Source organism: Carex rostrata, chromosome 33 (genome assembly GCF_964058835.1).
Source record: "Carex rostrata chromosome 33, lpCarRost1.2, whole genome shotgun sequence".
In the NCBI taxonomy this organism is placed as follows: Eukaryota; Viridiplantae; Streptophyta; class Magnoliopsida; order Poales; family Cyperaceae; genus Carex; species Carex rostrata.
Genome location: NC_135950.1, coordinates 3,768,678 through 3,782,259, shown reverse-complemented (window position 1 = coordinate 3,782,259; position 13,582 = coordinate 3,768,678). Strand labels below are relative to the sequence as shown.

Genomic DNA, 13,582 nt, shown 5'->3' with positions numbered 1-13,582 from the left:
TTAATGTCATGTAATTTATTTTATGGAAACACTGATAGTAATAATTTTTGTAAAATATATTACCATATTAATTTATTTTATGCATACCTTCTTATTTAATTTGTTTTTAAACAAATATTATTGATGCACACCTGCCTCTTTTTTTTTTTTTTCTGAATCTCTTAAAATGCACACTTAACTAGCTGTTGCTCGGTACATATTTAAGTACTTATTCAAACATGAAACGGAACGAAAATAAAAACAAAAATTATGGTGGAAACTTCACGAAATTTATTTGAAACAGAAACAAAATGAAAACAAACCTCTCATGCAGTAAAGTAGAAATAAGCAGATTAAGATCTTCATTCCTTACTCGTGTCAATCAGCTTTGAACAAAAATGAGAAATCAATTGTACGTACATCATGTAATTGGACAACAGAAATCAATTAAACATAAGAGTTCTTTCTCTTATTCAGTTTGAGACAAATTACGACTTCTCCTGCAATTTGCACCTCTCAAAAATCCAATATCCTTCGGGCAAAAATTTCAAGTACCAAATAAAATGTTGTTGATTTCAGGGTCACTTAAAGTATATTTGCTTTTCCAATGATTTTTGTTATTGAGTAGAGTTTATTAGTATTCACACAAAATTTATATCAGTAGCTCTGAAGTGAAGGCAGCCACTGTTGAAAATTTTCACTACTCTCTGCACAAAATAAAATAAAATAAAGGACCATTAAAATTACACACAATAATCTTTGAGTGAGTCTATGGTACTATGCATATTACGATTTGGAACCGTGCTACGGCTCTATATTTGAGTTTTCAAAACCTAACGGTCGATCCGAACCATTCATCTTGTTCTCCATATTAATATGTGTTTGGAGACCAAATTTTACATTTTTTTAAATTTTTTTACTATTTTTTTAGATATTTAGAAAATCACTTGATCTGAAAATTCTGGACCATCCAAAAACAGTGATTTTCAATAAATTTAAAAAAATAGTAAAAAAATTTCAAAAAATGTAAAATTTGGTCTCCAAACACATATTAATATGGAGAACAAGATGAACGGTCCGGATCGACCGTTAGAATTTCAAAACTCGAATATAGAGCCATAGCACGGTGCCAAATCGTAATATGCATATTACCATAGACTCACTCATAATCTTTTATAGTAAATTTAGCAAGTAATGCATAAATTGTTACAGGAAATCAATTTTGTTACTCTTTCAAAAAGACAGTTTTTTTAAAGCATCGGAGCATAGTGACTCCTCTTAAGGATAATTTTGATACCAACATGTACCAATTTGGCTTGGTACCAGCTCAGTACATACTGGTCCCGGTACCAGACAGAATTTTTTTCTTTTTATCTATATATTTTGAAAATGTCCAGACAAAAGTTTAGTTCATTCAGGGTGAACACAGGTGTAAGGTCGGTCAGGTAATGCACTGATACTGGCACTGGTACTAGTACTGGTACTGGTACCAGTAGTATGTAAGCCTGTAACTGGTACCAATGTGGTCTGGTCACTACCTGTTAGTATAAGAACAGTATTCATTGATTATTTACAAGCATCTCAAACAAAGAAATGAATGCAAGCTCAAATAGTACTAACCTAACAGTCCTTCTCAGGTCAGGATAGTCACACCGAACCCAAAACCCGCATTGGTCCTCTCCAGTAACGGGTCGGCATGCCCGGTTCTATAACATGGCACCAAAACTGCAAATCTATCCTCAAAATTGTCATCGCTGTTACAAAAGTCATTCGGGCGTGGTTCAAGTCTCTCAGCCGGCCGTCAATTCCACTATACCCACACTTCTTCATGGCAATGTCAGGAAAGCTGCTGATCGCATGTCAGCAATAGTACACACAGAGGTTGGCAAGATAAAAAAATAAATATGGGCCTTTGTTTGGACAACAGGCAAGGAAATAAGAGCGCAAGTCAGTATGACGAGCGGGGGCCATGGGAAAAGGAAAGAAGAGGGTTGCACTGACATGCAGGCTCTAGCTGAAGAAAGGCCTAACGGCCATGATGGTCAGCTGAAAAGAAGTTTCTAAAGAAATTAATTAAAGAAGGGAAAAATTGTCTATATACTAAAATATTTAGATAATGTTTTGTTAATAAAACGAGTAGTGGTAAAATTATCACCCTTCAGGTACAATGTTTGCGGATGCTAAAATTTACTCGCTTGAAACATCTTGTGCACTAGATGCTTTAGCAGCCAATTCATAGGTCTTTTGCTGAAATAAAATTCCCATTGCAGTGTAAAACACTAATTATAACTTATGTATATATGTACCTAAAAGTTCCGATAATTGCTTCTCTTGGGATACATAATGTACATAAAAGAAAAATACCTCTAAAAGCTAGAGAAGGAGCATGATTGTGAACTACCTCAAGCTTCTCCATTGAATCTTGAAAATTGACCCTGCACAATGCCACAGTTTCATTCTTCTCATCAATTTTGTAACTCAAACAAAATTATGTGGAAACTTGATGAAATTTATTTGAAACAGAACAAAAAGAAAACCAAACCATTCATACAGTAAAGTAGAAATAACCAGATTAAGAATCGCCATTGCTTACTCGCGCCAATCAGCTTTGAACAAAAAAAAAAAATGAGAAATTAAATTAAAACTGAGAAGTGAGAACATGAAATCTGACAAAATGAGACAATTCAGACAAATGAACAGTTAATTATGAATCAAACAGAGATGCTTTCATCCAACCTTCAAAAAAAAAAGAATCAAACAGAGACTAATAGACTGTAAATTTGAATCTGGAAGCAAAGCAAGACTAAATAATCAAAATTAATCCAGGAAAAAAAGAAGAAAGGAATAACCTTAAAATGAGAGGTTTCGTGATTTGTTTCAATGGCAAAGGGGTTTTGAGAACGGAAGGGAGGGGAAGAATGTGGTTAGGGCCACTTGTCTGGACCTCGCTATACATGTTTCTTATATATTCTTCACGACTGGAGCAATGAGGATTGTGTTCGGATACTCAAGAGATGCAAAGAAGCAATTGAATCCAGAAACAATAATGGTGGCAACTGGCAAGGTCATTGTCTTGGACATCATCATAGATTTAGTGAGTGATGACCCAGAAGCTGTCGAGACGAGTCTTCTTTTTGACATTAGTATGATGTGTTTCCATGGGTCGAATGAACGTAACAAGAAGGAATGGCATGATATCATACTGCGAGAAGGCTATTGCGGTTACAAAATAGGTCCTGCTCAGTTGGGTGTTGACTCTGTTATTGAGCTCTATCCATGAATTTCTCTGATAATAAAGATGACACAGGTGATGAGGCAGGGGAGAGTAACAAAATGTTTTTATTTCATGCAGTTGTAATAATATAAATAAAATGAAATGGCCTGAGCAGAGTTTGCTCTGTTTATGGACTTACCTGCAGTCGGTGTTTTTTTTTTCTTTCCTTTTTTGATATATATAGAAAGATGGAGGTATTGCTTACAACTTCCATTTAATGTTCATATATGGTCCACTACATGTTTCATATATTTTTTCAGAAATAACATTTTGCACAATATTAATTAGAATGGTATTGTATTCTTCTCTATCCCCAATTTTATAAAATAAACAAAAAACTCACTGGTATGATCTTTTCTTCCAAGTTCATCTTTTATTCATCTCCTACACATTTGTTAAACCTTTTTGCATCATCTTCGTACCTACATGAAACATATCATGAAAATATTTAATTATACACCAGATGCTTTTAAAGAAATTAGTGAAAATGCAATGTTTATTCAGCGAGCACCATAAATTAGCAGTAAAAGACTCCACGAGTATTTGCCTAATTTTAATTCCATTTCAGAGCAGCTCGTCCTTGGAAACTTTTCAAAAGGTTTAACGTTATTGATCAAAAAGTTCTCTATATGCAATGATGTTTATTCAAATATCATGCAACAAAAACAGAAAAATAGAAACAGATAAAAGAAAAAAATGATGAAAAAGGGTGCAAAAGGAAAGAAACAAACGAAACAGAGAAAAAGAAAGGCATTACCTATATCAAGATGGGGATAAAAGTTGGAATCATTCTATCTTGACATCTTGTATGCATTGAATCTTGTGCCAGTCTGGACCGTTTGGTTGACATCTTTTCCTTAACATTGGGCAACCTTTTATTACGATGTAATCGACTGAACCTGGCAGTTCTGGCAATTCCGATATTTCTGGACAGTCTTTGAAACCTATTTGCTCGAGGTTAGAGAAGTCACTCAATGTTTTTGGAAGTGACTTTGTTTTGCAATTAAAAAATCCAAGTTTCTTGATAGATTTAAAGTGATCAGATTTCTCAAATGATATCACTTCTTCTTGGCAATATGATATACACAATAATCGCGGAGAAACAAAATCTTGGGATGATAAAAGCTTGTTCAGCATCACTGAGCTACTAATATACAGTTCTCGGCAACCTTGCCAAGACTTCACAACAGATTCTACATCAAGATTTGGGAGTTGAAATAGCTGAAGAGTATTGATGAAAGGACGTGATTCTAAGCCCCCAATGGAGAAAAGATGAGGACAGTCGAGAAGCACCAATGTTTTTAGTACAGTTAGCCGACGAAATGATAGGGACCTTGAGACAAAGCAATTGTTAATTTCAACATTATGGAGGCATGGAAGATTGCTGTTGAAAATAGCCTGAGGAACTGTGCAAGTTCTAATGCTGAAGTACTGTAGAGTGGACGGCAGTGGTGTATAACCATTTTCCATCTCCAAACACCAACAGCCTTCTACCAAAAAGCGTTCGAGATGAGGGAGTGCATGCAGACCACCAAGTGATCTTAGATACCAACAATGTTTGATATCTAGAACTCGTAGGCTCTGTAGAGACTCCAAGACTTGTGCTGGTGGAAGTGTGGTTATTGTCATGATTACCTCTAGGTATAATTCCTCAAGAGTGGTCATTCCTCTCAGGCAATCTGACAAGACTTCATCAGATACACAACAATAGCCAAGATCAAGGACGCGAAGCATGGAGGGTAATTTCAATTTTTTTTCTCGAGTGCTGCATTTGAAAATAAATTTCATCCGTTGTTGATGACAATACCACCAAGCTCTATTTACATTTAGATTTACCAAGAGTTGCGGCGCATTATCCCTTTCAGCGCTTTCCATAATTTGAAGATGCTCTACACAGCTTTCTACTGAGCATGTTTTCTTAAAGCTTTTGAGTTCATGATCAAGTATATCTTTAAATCCTTCAACACCGAAATACAAAAAATTTCTTTCCATTTTGCTCTGGTTTTCATTCATTTGCAGCTCATTATTACATACAAAAATCATACTTGGGCATTTACTGATTGATAACCTAGCAAGGTTTTCTGGAAAAGTGGACAACTCTCTCAAAGCCCCTATATTTTCAATAATGAGAACTGAGCAATGACGGAACTCATGAAGATTTGGGGGAAGAATTGTCAAAGCATTACAATTGTAAAACTTAACATCTTTTATATTCTTTATAAAGGAATTTTCCTGCAACCAGCTTGGATAGGTCGAGCCTGAATACCCATCAATTGTAAGTGACTCCAACTTTGCTGGGGGTCGCAGGGCCTCAATAACCTCTGTTTCTAAGCAATTAATTTCAGCTGATTCAACCCATACCAAATCAAGCCTTTTCAGTTTGGGTTTATCAATTAGCTTTGCCTCAACAGCTTCATTCTTATCTCTGACATTACCTAGATGTACAATTCTTAGAGAGCCACCAATCTCCTTCAAAGGTCCCAGTTGGTGTAGCTCGTATCCCTCCTCTTTCCTCACATGGTATTCATTCAAACATTGGAGTGAAGTTAATTTGCATAAGTAAGGTACTGGAGGTAAGGTATTGACCTGATCACCAACATTACTATACATTGTAATGCTTCGCAGTTTGATCAAGTTACTCAACTTTGTTGGAAGAGTCTTTACAGAGAAGGGTAACTGTAGAAATTGAAGATGGTAGAGATGCAATACTGAATCCGGCAACTCCTCAAATGAACTCTTCCAAAAACCTAGGAAGCGGAGATTTCTAAAATCTCCTACAACTAGTGGCAGGTTTTTATAGCCTCCCCTCCATACATCTAATACCCTCAAGTTCCTAAATTTTGTAGGTATCTTGGGAATGATTTCACTAATATCATCAATAAATATACATGAATTTCCCAAGATGAGAGTACGCAAGTTACTTAAATTACCTATACTCGATATGTTCGCTTTCAAATTTTCGTTGTCAACTTCGAGGTATACATGCTGCACAGTTGAAGGGATTTTTCTCTCAGCATTTGTTACCCTAAAACAATCTTCAGCAGAGAGCTTTTCTGCAAGATCATGAAAGAGATCGTGCATGGTATACGATTTATGGGTTTTATCCGTCGGGTGAAAAATAGAGTTGGCTATCATTATTTCAAAGTATTCCAAGCCTATATCTTCAACATTTCTTTTATCATTTGAGGGTTGGATAAAATCAAGTGCTATCCAATAAGATACCAATGAATCTGAGTCAATTTTTACACCTTTGGGAAAAATACTACAAAATAAGAAGCACCGTTGTAATTGCACATCGAAGCGGTTGAAACTCCATAGCAAAATCTCCATGGTGTCACTAAAGGTGACATTTTCTAGAGTAGATTGCCAAAACCGGATAGTTGGCCGTTGACGCAGCTGGTTACCGACAACCATAGCTGCCAAAGGTGATTTACTTATTTTTGTAGCAATCTGGTCCACAATATCACTCAAATCATTCTTTAGTGGATTATTGATTTGCAAACCATCAATTGCATGATATCTCAAAAGTGATGTGAAGTCATCAAGTCCCAGATCACTCAACTCAGTAAGTTTTCCAGGTTGTAAAGCATTAGGAAACAACCATGATGAGCGACTAGTTACCACAATTTTACATTTTACTCCTCGGAAAGAAAATGGTTTTAAGAGGTCGTCCCATTGGTTTTCTCCTGCTTCTCTATCATACCAAACATCATCCAGTACGACCATGATATTGTCAGATTCAGGTAAGGTTTCTAGGAGCTTGTTTTGTAGAACACTTAAATTCTGTATATCAGGGCATTTCTCTTTCGAGATACACTCAATCATCTCCTTTGTGCGCTCGATGATATCTGAGTTTGGGGATATGCACAGCCACAATCTGCTAGGAAAGTGTTTCTTTACCCTTGGATCATTATAAATGTACTGTGCAAGTGTAGTCTTGCCAGCACCTCCCATTCCGGTTATCGCAACAACAGAGTAATGATCTCCATCACGATCTCTGTCACCCAATAGAAAGTTAATTATCTCGTCACGATCTCCATCACGACCAAAAACTTTGTGAGCAAGGAGCGATGAGGTGACAGAACGACTGTTACCGGCTATTACACCATCTTTGCTTCCATTCTCCTGTATGCCGAGTAAATCACGGAAAGCATCGGCTTCAGCTGCAATTTCTTTGAGCTTCTTCAACCTTCGCAATAACTTTCTCTTTTGAGGAGACAACAGAGAAGAAGCCTTTTTTACTGCCCCGTTGGAAAACTTTGCTAGAGGTTTGATAATTGGTTTAGAGGATAAACATACCAGCAGCTTTTTGTCCTCTCCTTTGGCCTTGCGTTTGAGCTGCTTGTACTCAAGATCGTGGAGGATAGCCTCGGCATCAAAGTAAGCATTCTTCAGACGGGCCAGCCACTTGGCGAGCCGGGCCTTCTTGTAGGGGGTGCTGTGTTGTGCTGCTTCTATGCTGAGCTGGATCTGCGGCAAGACGGTCGTCTCCAAATCATCAAGGCCTTTAGCAATGTCACTTCCTAGGTAGGAGATGCTATCGTTCACCAGCTTGTGTATGATCGGTGATGCCACCCACCGAAGCCCGGCCAAGGCTGCTGCTTCCGCCATACAGAAAGAAAGTGGGTCTGTGGATTTAATTTTTTTTTTTCTGATTCCAGAAATTAGAGAGAGAAAAAGTTTAGTGCTAACTTCGTGAATTATGAAGAATAGCTATAACTATCATATACTTCGTAAAGTATAATTCAATTAAATATCGAGGATAAAGTCATTGATGACCAAGAACATGCCTCCCTGTCATCCATCTCTTCTCCAATAATTTATACCATTTTACTAGTTAGTCTTTGACCAATCGAAGCCATTTTTTATTTTTTTTTCCTGTTTGTATCTCTGAGCCCGATATGACGCTTGAATATTCTTCCTCTATTGTAGTGTGGTATTTGGTGTGGCATTTTTTCGTTGGTTAGCTTGGAATTTTTCTGGCTCCAAATATTTTAGAAATATTGTTGGTCATTCGAGATCGAAAAATAATAAATTAGGTCATCAACAAATTTAGAGAGTTAACGTGTCTGATCTTGGCTGAATGGCCTAATAACAATATGATCATAAACAATGCCTTATATTTTACAAAATAGAGATCCTAAGGAAACAAGCAGCCTAAATAGGGAACAATATTAATCAGGTTACAAGAAATTTTTAAGTATATCTTAGAATATATAACATATTATAAGATGCATGAATGTTTGATGTTGATCAAACATGTACTTAGGTCGGAAATGGCTAGTTAAACGGTTAATTCGAAATGGTAAAAATAATATACAAATGCACGTTTAGATTTATAGAATCATATATGGCAATTCCAATGCAAGATTAGTGGGGAATTCAGGCACAAATTAAGTTTAAATGAATTGTCTACATGTATTGCACTAAAAATTAAATAAAGTTATACGAAGGACGAGGTTTATGTGTTTGTTCTGATTCCATTTTTATACGATGCCTACATACATTTTTTGTTTTGTTAATGAAACATTAATTTGTAGGCACATCATCTGCTTCGCAAAATATATATATATATATATATATATATATATAGAGAGAGAGAGAGAGAGAGAGAGAGATGGGCTATGGTGCATTGCAATGCATGGAGGGGTTTGTGCATTGGACCATAAATCTAAAACTTAAAATCCAAATGGCCGATCCAAACCGTTCATCTTGTTCTCCATATTAATATGTGCTTGGAGACCAAATTTTACATTTTTCTGAATTTTTTTACTATTTATTAAGTATTTTACAAAATTGTTGATCCAACGGTGGCTGCTGATTTTACTGTTTTGTTAAGCCACCGTTGGATCAATAATTTTGTAAAATACTTAATAAATAGTAAAAAAATTCAGAAAAATGTAAAATTTGGTCTCCAAGCACATATTAATATGGAGAACAAGATGAACGGTTTGGATCGGCCATTTGGTTTTTGAATTTTAAATTTATGGTCCAATGCACAAACCCCTCCATGCATTGCAATGCACCATAGCCCATCTCTCTCTCTCTCTCTCTTTCTCTCTCTATATATATAGTTGGGCTAAAATGAGCCATGGAGTAAAATGACTTGGTGCTCCATGGCACTATATTTTTATTTGAAAAATTTAAATGACTGATCCGAACCGCTCAACATGATCTTCATATTGAAATGTGCTTGGAGACCAAATTTTACATTTTTTGGAACTTTTTTTACTATTTATTACGCCACTTTGAAAATCACTGATCCGATGGTCCAAATTTTTTTACTTTTTTACTGTTCACAGCAAAACAGCAATTTTCAAAATTGCTTAATAAATAGTAAAAAAATTCTAAAAAATATAAAATTTAGTATCCAAGCACATTTCAATATGGAGAACATGTTGGAAGGTTCGAATCGGTGGTTTGGATTTTCAAAATGAAAATATGGCATGGAGTACAAACGCGTTTTACTCCATGGCTCACCCAAGTAAACCTCATATAGAGTAAGGCAATGGTGCTATGGGTTGCATAGAGGGCTACGATGCTACGGCTCAATATTCAAGTTTTCAAAATTCTAATGGTCGATCCGAACCGTTCATCTTGTTCTCCATATTAATATGTGTTTGGAGACCAAATTTTACATTTTTTGAAAAAATTTTACTATTTTTTTAGATAGGTAGAAAATTAAATATCTGAATGGTGCATAATTTTTTAGATCAAGTGATTTTCTACCTATCTAAAATTTTTTTTTCTAAAAAATGTAAAATTTGGTCTCTAAACACATTAATATGGAGAACAAGATGAATGATTTGGATTCACCGTTAGGATTTTGAAAACTCGAATATTGAGCCGTAGCACCATAGCTCTCTATGCAACCCATAGCACCATAGCCTCTATGCAACACATATAGAGTAAGGCTACGCTACTTCGTGAATTAATGGGGTTGTTTTAATTCGCGCTCATATCTCTAGTTTCAAAGTTCAAAATAGCATATCCAAACTGTTAGATGTTTAATATATATTAAAATGTACTTGGAGACCAAATTTTATATTTTTTGAAATTTTTTTACTATTTATTAAGATGGTTTGAAAATCGTTGTTTTTTAATGGTGCAAAATTTTAATAAAAACAGCAATTTTCAAACCATCTTAATAAATAGTAAAAAAATATAAAATTTGGTCTCCAAGCACATTTTAAAATAGATTAAACATCTAACGATTTGGATCGGCTATTTAGACTTTGAAACTAGAGATATGAGCATGAATTAAAACACCCCCATTAATTCACGAAGTAGCGTAACCTTACTATATCTCTATTCTATTATTAAGCACGTTGGGTGTCCGATCCGCCAACGGCTACGATTGAGAGATAAAACTTCAGATTTGATCTCAGCTCTCCAATTACATAATTTGTCTTCTTTTGATTAAATGCATCTCTTTTATGTATAGAAGTCTAAATTTAGTTAAAAACATACCCACCACATGTGCTGCCACACGATAGGTTACAATTTAAAATGAACAAATTCTGAAATTTAGCGATATATTTATTTGTTTCCTTATTCCTTTATTTCCATATTTCTCCTCTTCAATTGAGAAAACTCCACCTTCCATTTTCTTATTTATTATTTCCTTACATCTTCGTTTCTATACGAATCACAATGGAAATTATTTTTTTTTAATTTCCTTATTTTTCTTTCTTTGTTTCTATACATATTGGTGTGGGCAATTTAGAATATATTTCCAATATATAATATATCAATGTGTGTATGTGTGTGTGTATTCTAAATTGGAAATAAAGAATAATATAAATTAGAACGTGTGTGTGAATATATATTTTTCTTATAATATGTGTGTGTGTGTGTGTGTGTATCCTATGCATACAAACGATAACACTTTTATTTATGTTTTTTGATATCATATTATATGTTGATATTGAATTGTTGTATGATATTTGATATTAGATTCGAATCGAGCTTATTTGATATCATTGGTACTTAAAAATAAAGAATCATCACATCATCAAATTGTTATCAGAGATCACGATTAAAGTTAATTAAAAATACATAATCATATAAATTTTTTATTAACATGTGTTTTAATTTTTAGATAATTATTATTTTTTTCTTATAATATGTCCCCGTTGCAATGCACGGGTATGATACTAGTATATATATATAGAGGAGGGTTCAAATGCCTCCATTTTTGGTGCCTCTATCATGCCTCCATTTTTAAAAACTTAAATAACGCAAAATTTAAATTATAAATGTCAAAATAGAACCGTTAGATGTGATCTATGTTATTTTCTCTATATGCTCATAAAATATTATCACATTTCGATTTCGTTTTTATGTAAATTAATAAGTTAAAAAAATCAACGTATAGAAATTATAAACATTATTACATTTTTTTACAATCTCTTGATGACAACCAAAACAAAGTTGAAATATTGTAATATTTTACATGTGCATAGATAAAATGATGTAGATCATATCCAATGGTTTTATTTTGACTTTTAAATTTCAAATTTTTAGTTATTAAATTTTTTAAAAATGGAGGCATGATAGAGGCACCAAAAATGGAGGCATTTGAACCCTCCTCATATATATATATATAGATAGATAGATAGATATATAGAGTTGGCTACGGTGCTACGCGTAGCATAGAGGGCCTCCGTGCAACGGCTAAATATTTGTATTTTCAAGATCCTAATGATCGATCTGAACCTTTCAACATGTTCTCCATATGAATATGTACTTGCAAACCAAATTTTACATTTTTTTAGAAATTTTTTTACTATTTTTTTAGATATGTAAAAAATTACTTAATCTAAATGGTGCAGAATTTTCAGATCAAGTGATTTTCAACCTATCTAAAAAAAATAGTAAAAAAAATCTAAAAAATGTAAAATTTGGTAATCAAGTACATATTCATATGGAGATCATGTTGAACGGTTCGGATCGACCGTTAGGATTTTAAAAACTCAAATATTGAGCCATTGCACGGAGGTCCTCTATGTTACGCATAGCATATTAGCATTTTCATATATATATATATAGAGGAGGGTTCAAATGCACCCAAATTTTTGTGTACCCAAATGCACCCTATCATTTTTCTCTGTTTTCAAAGTCTGAATAGTCAATCCGAACCGTTAGATGCGATCTATATATTAAGATGTGCTTGGAGACCAAATTTTACATTTTTTGGAATTTTTTTACTATTTATTAAGCCACTTTGAAAATCGCTGATCCAATGGTCCAGAAAATGTAAAATCAGGAATTTTCAAAGTGGCTTAATAAATAGTAAAAAAATTCCAAAAAATGTAAAATTTGGTCTCCAAGCACATCTTAATATATAGATCGCATCTAACGGTTCGGATTGACTATTCGGACTTTAAAAACAGAGAAAAATGATTTAAAAAATAGGATGCATTTGGGTGCACAAAAATTTGGGTGCATTTGAACCCTCCTCATATATATATATATATATATATATATATATATATAGAGAGAGAGAGAGAGAGAGAGAGAGATGGGCTATGGTACATTGCAATGTATAGCCTTCTTTGTACATTGGACTATAAATCACGTAATTCAAAGTCCAAATAATCGATCCAAACTGTTCATCTTGTTGTCCATATTAATATGTGTTTGGAGACCAAATTTTACATTTTTTGAAAAATTTTTACTATTTTTTTAGATTGATTGAAAATCGCTGTTTTCAGACAAAATCTGGACCATAAAAGAACAAAGATTTTCAATAAATCTAAAAAAATAGTACAAAAAATTTCAAAAAATGTAAAATTTGGTCTCCAAACACATATTAATATGGACAACAAGATGAACGGTTTGGATCGATTATTTGGACTTTGAATTACGTGATTTATAGTCCAATGTACAAAGAAGGCTATACATTGTAATGTATCATAGCCCATCTCTCTCTCTCTCTATATGTATATATATGGTATGATACTAGTATATATATATATACATATATATATAGAGAGAGAGAGATGGGCTAATGTGCTTTCGGTAGCATATGGACCGAAATACACGGTTAAAATTTGAAATTTTAAAATCCAAAAAATCGATCTGAACCATTCATCTTGTTCTCCATATTAATATGTGCTTGGAGACCAAATTTTACATTTTTCTGAATTTTTTTACTATTTATTAAGCCACTTTGAAAATCATTGATCCAACGGTTTTACTGTTTTGTTAAGCCACCGTTGGATCAACAATTTTCAAAGTGACTTAATAAATAGTAAAAAAATTAAGAAAAATGTAAAATTTGGTCTCCAAGCACATATTAATATGGAGAACAAGATGAACGGTTCA

The 13,582-nt window shown here is 33.9% G+C and overlaps 1 protein-coding gene across 15 annotated transcripts; it reads right to left on the bottom strand.

Annotated features, from left to right (window-relative positions):
- Positions 1–315: 315 nt before the first annotated feature.
- Positions 316–8,087, bottom strand: LOC144548684 (disease resistance protein RGA2-like). 15 transcript variants are annotated; one of them, XM_078297404.1, is made up of 8 exons: positions 4,011–8,086; positions 3,597–3,675; positions 2,829–3,265; positions 2,522–2,585; positions 2,344–2,414; positions 2,135–2,226; positions 1,600–2,025; positions 316–686 (listed from the first exon to the last, which is right to left on the bottom strand). In XM_078297404.1, the coding sequence occupies exon 1, from the start codon at positions 7,862–7,864 to the stop codon at positions 4,040–4,042; it is 3,825 nt and encodes a 1,274-aa protein (XP_078153530.1). In that variant the 5' UTR covers positions 7,865–8,086; the 3' UTR covers positions 316–686; positions 1,600–2,025; positions 2,135–2,226; positions 2,344–2,414; positions 2,522–2,585; positions 2,829–3,265; positions 3,597–3,675; positions 4,011–4,039. The 15 variants fall into 15 exon arrangements, with proteins under 15 accessions (XP_078153530.1, XP_078153534.1, XP_078153541.1 ...); XM_078297408.1 differs by having other exon boundaries at positions 2,548–2,585; XM_078297415.1 differs by lacking the exon at positions 2,829–3,265 and having other exon boundaries at positions 2,344–2,585; positions 4,011–7,459; positions 7,553–8,087.
- Positions 8,088–13,582: the final 5,495 nt, after the last annotated feature.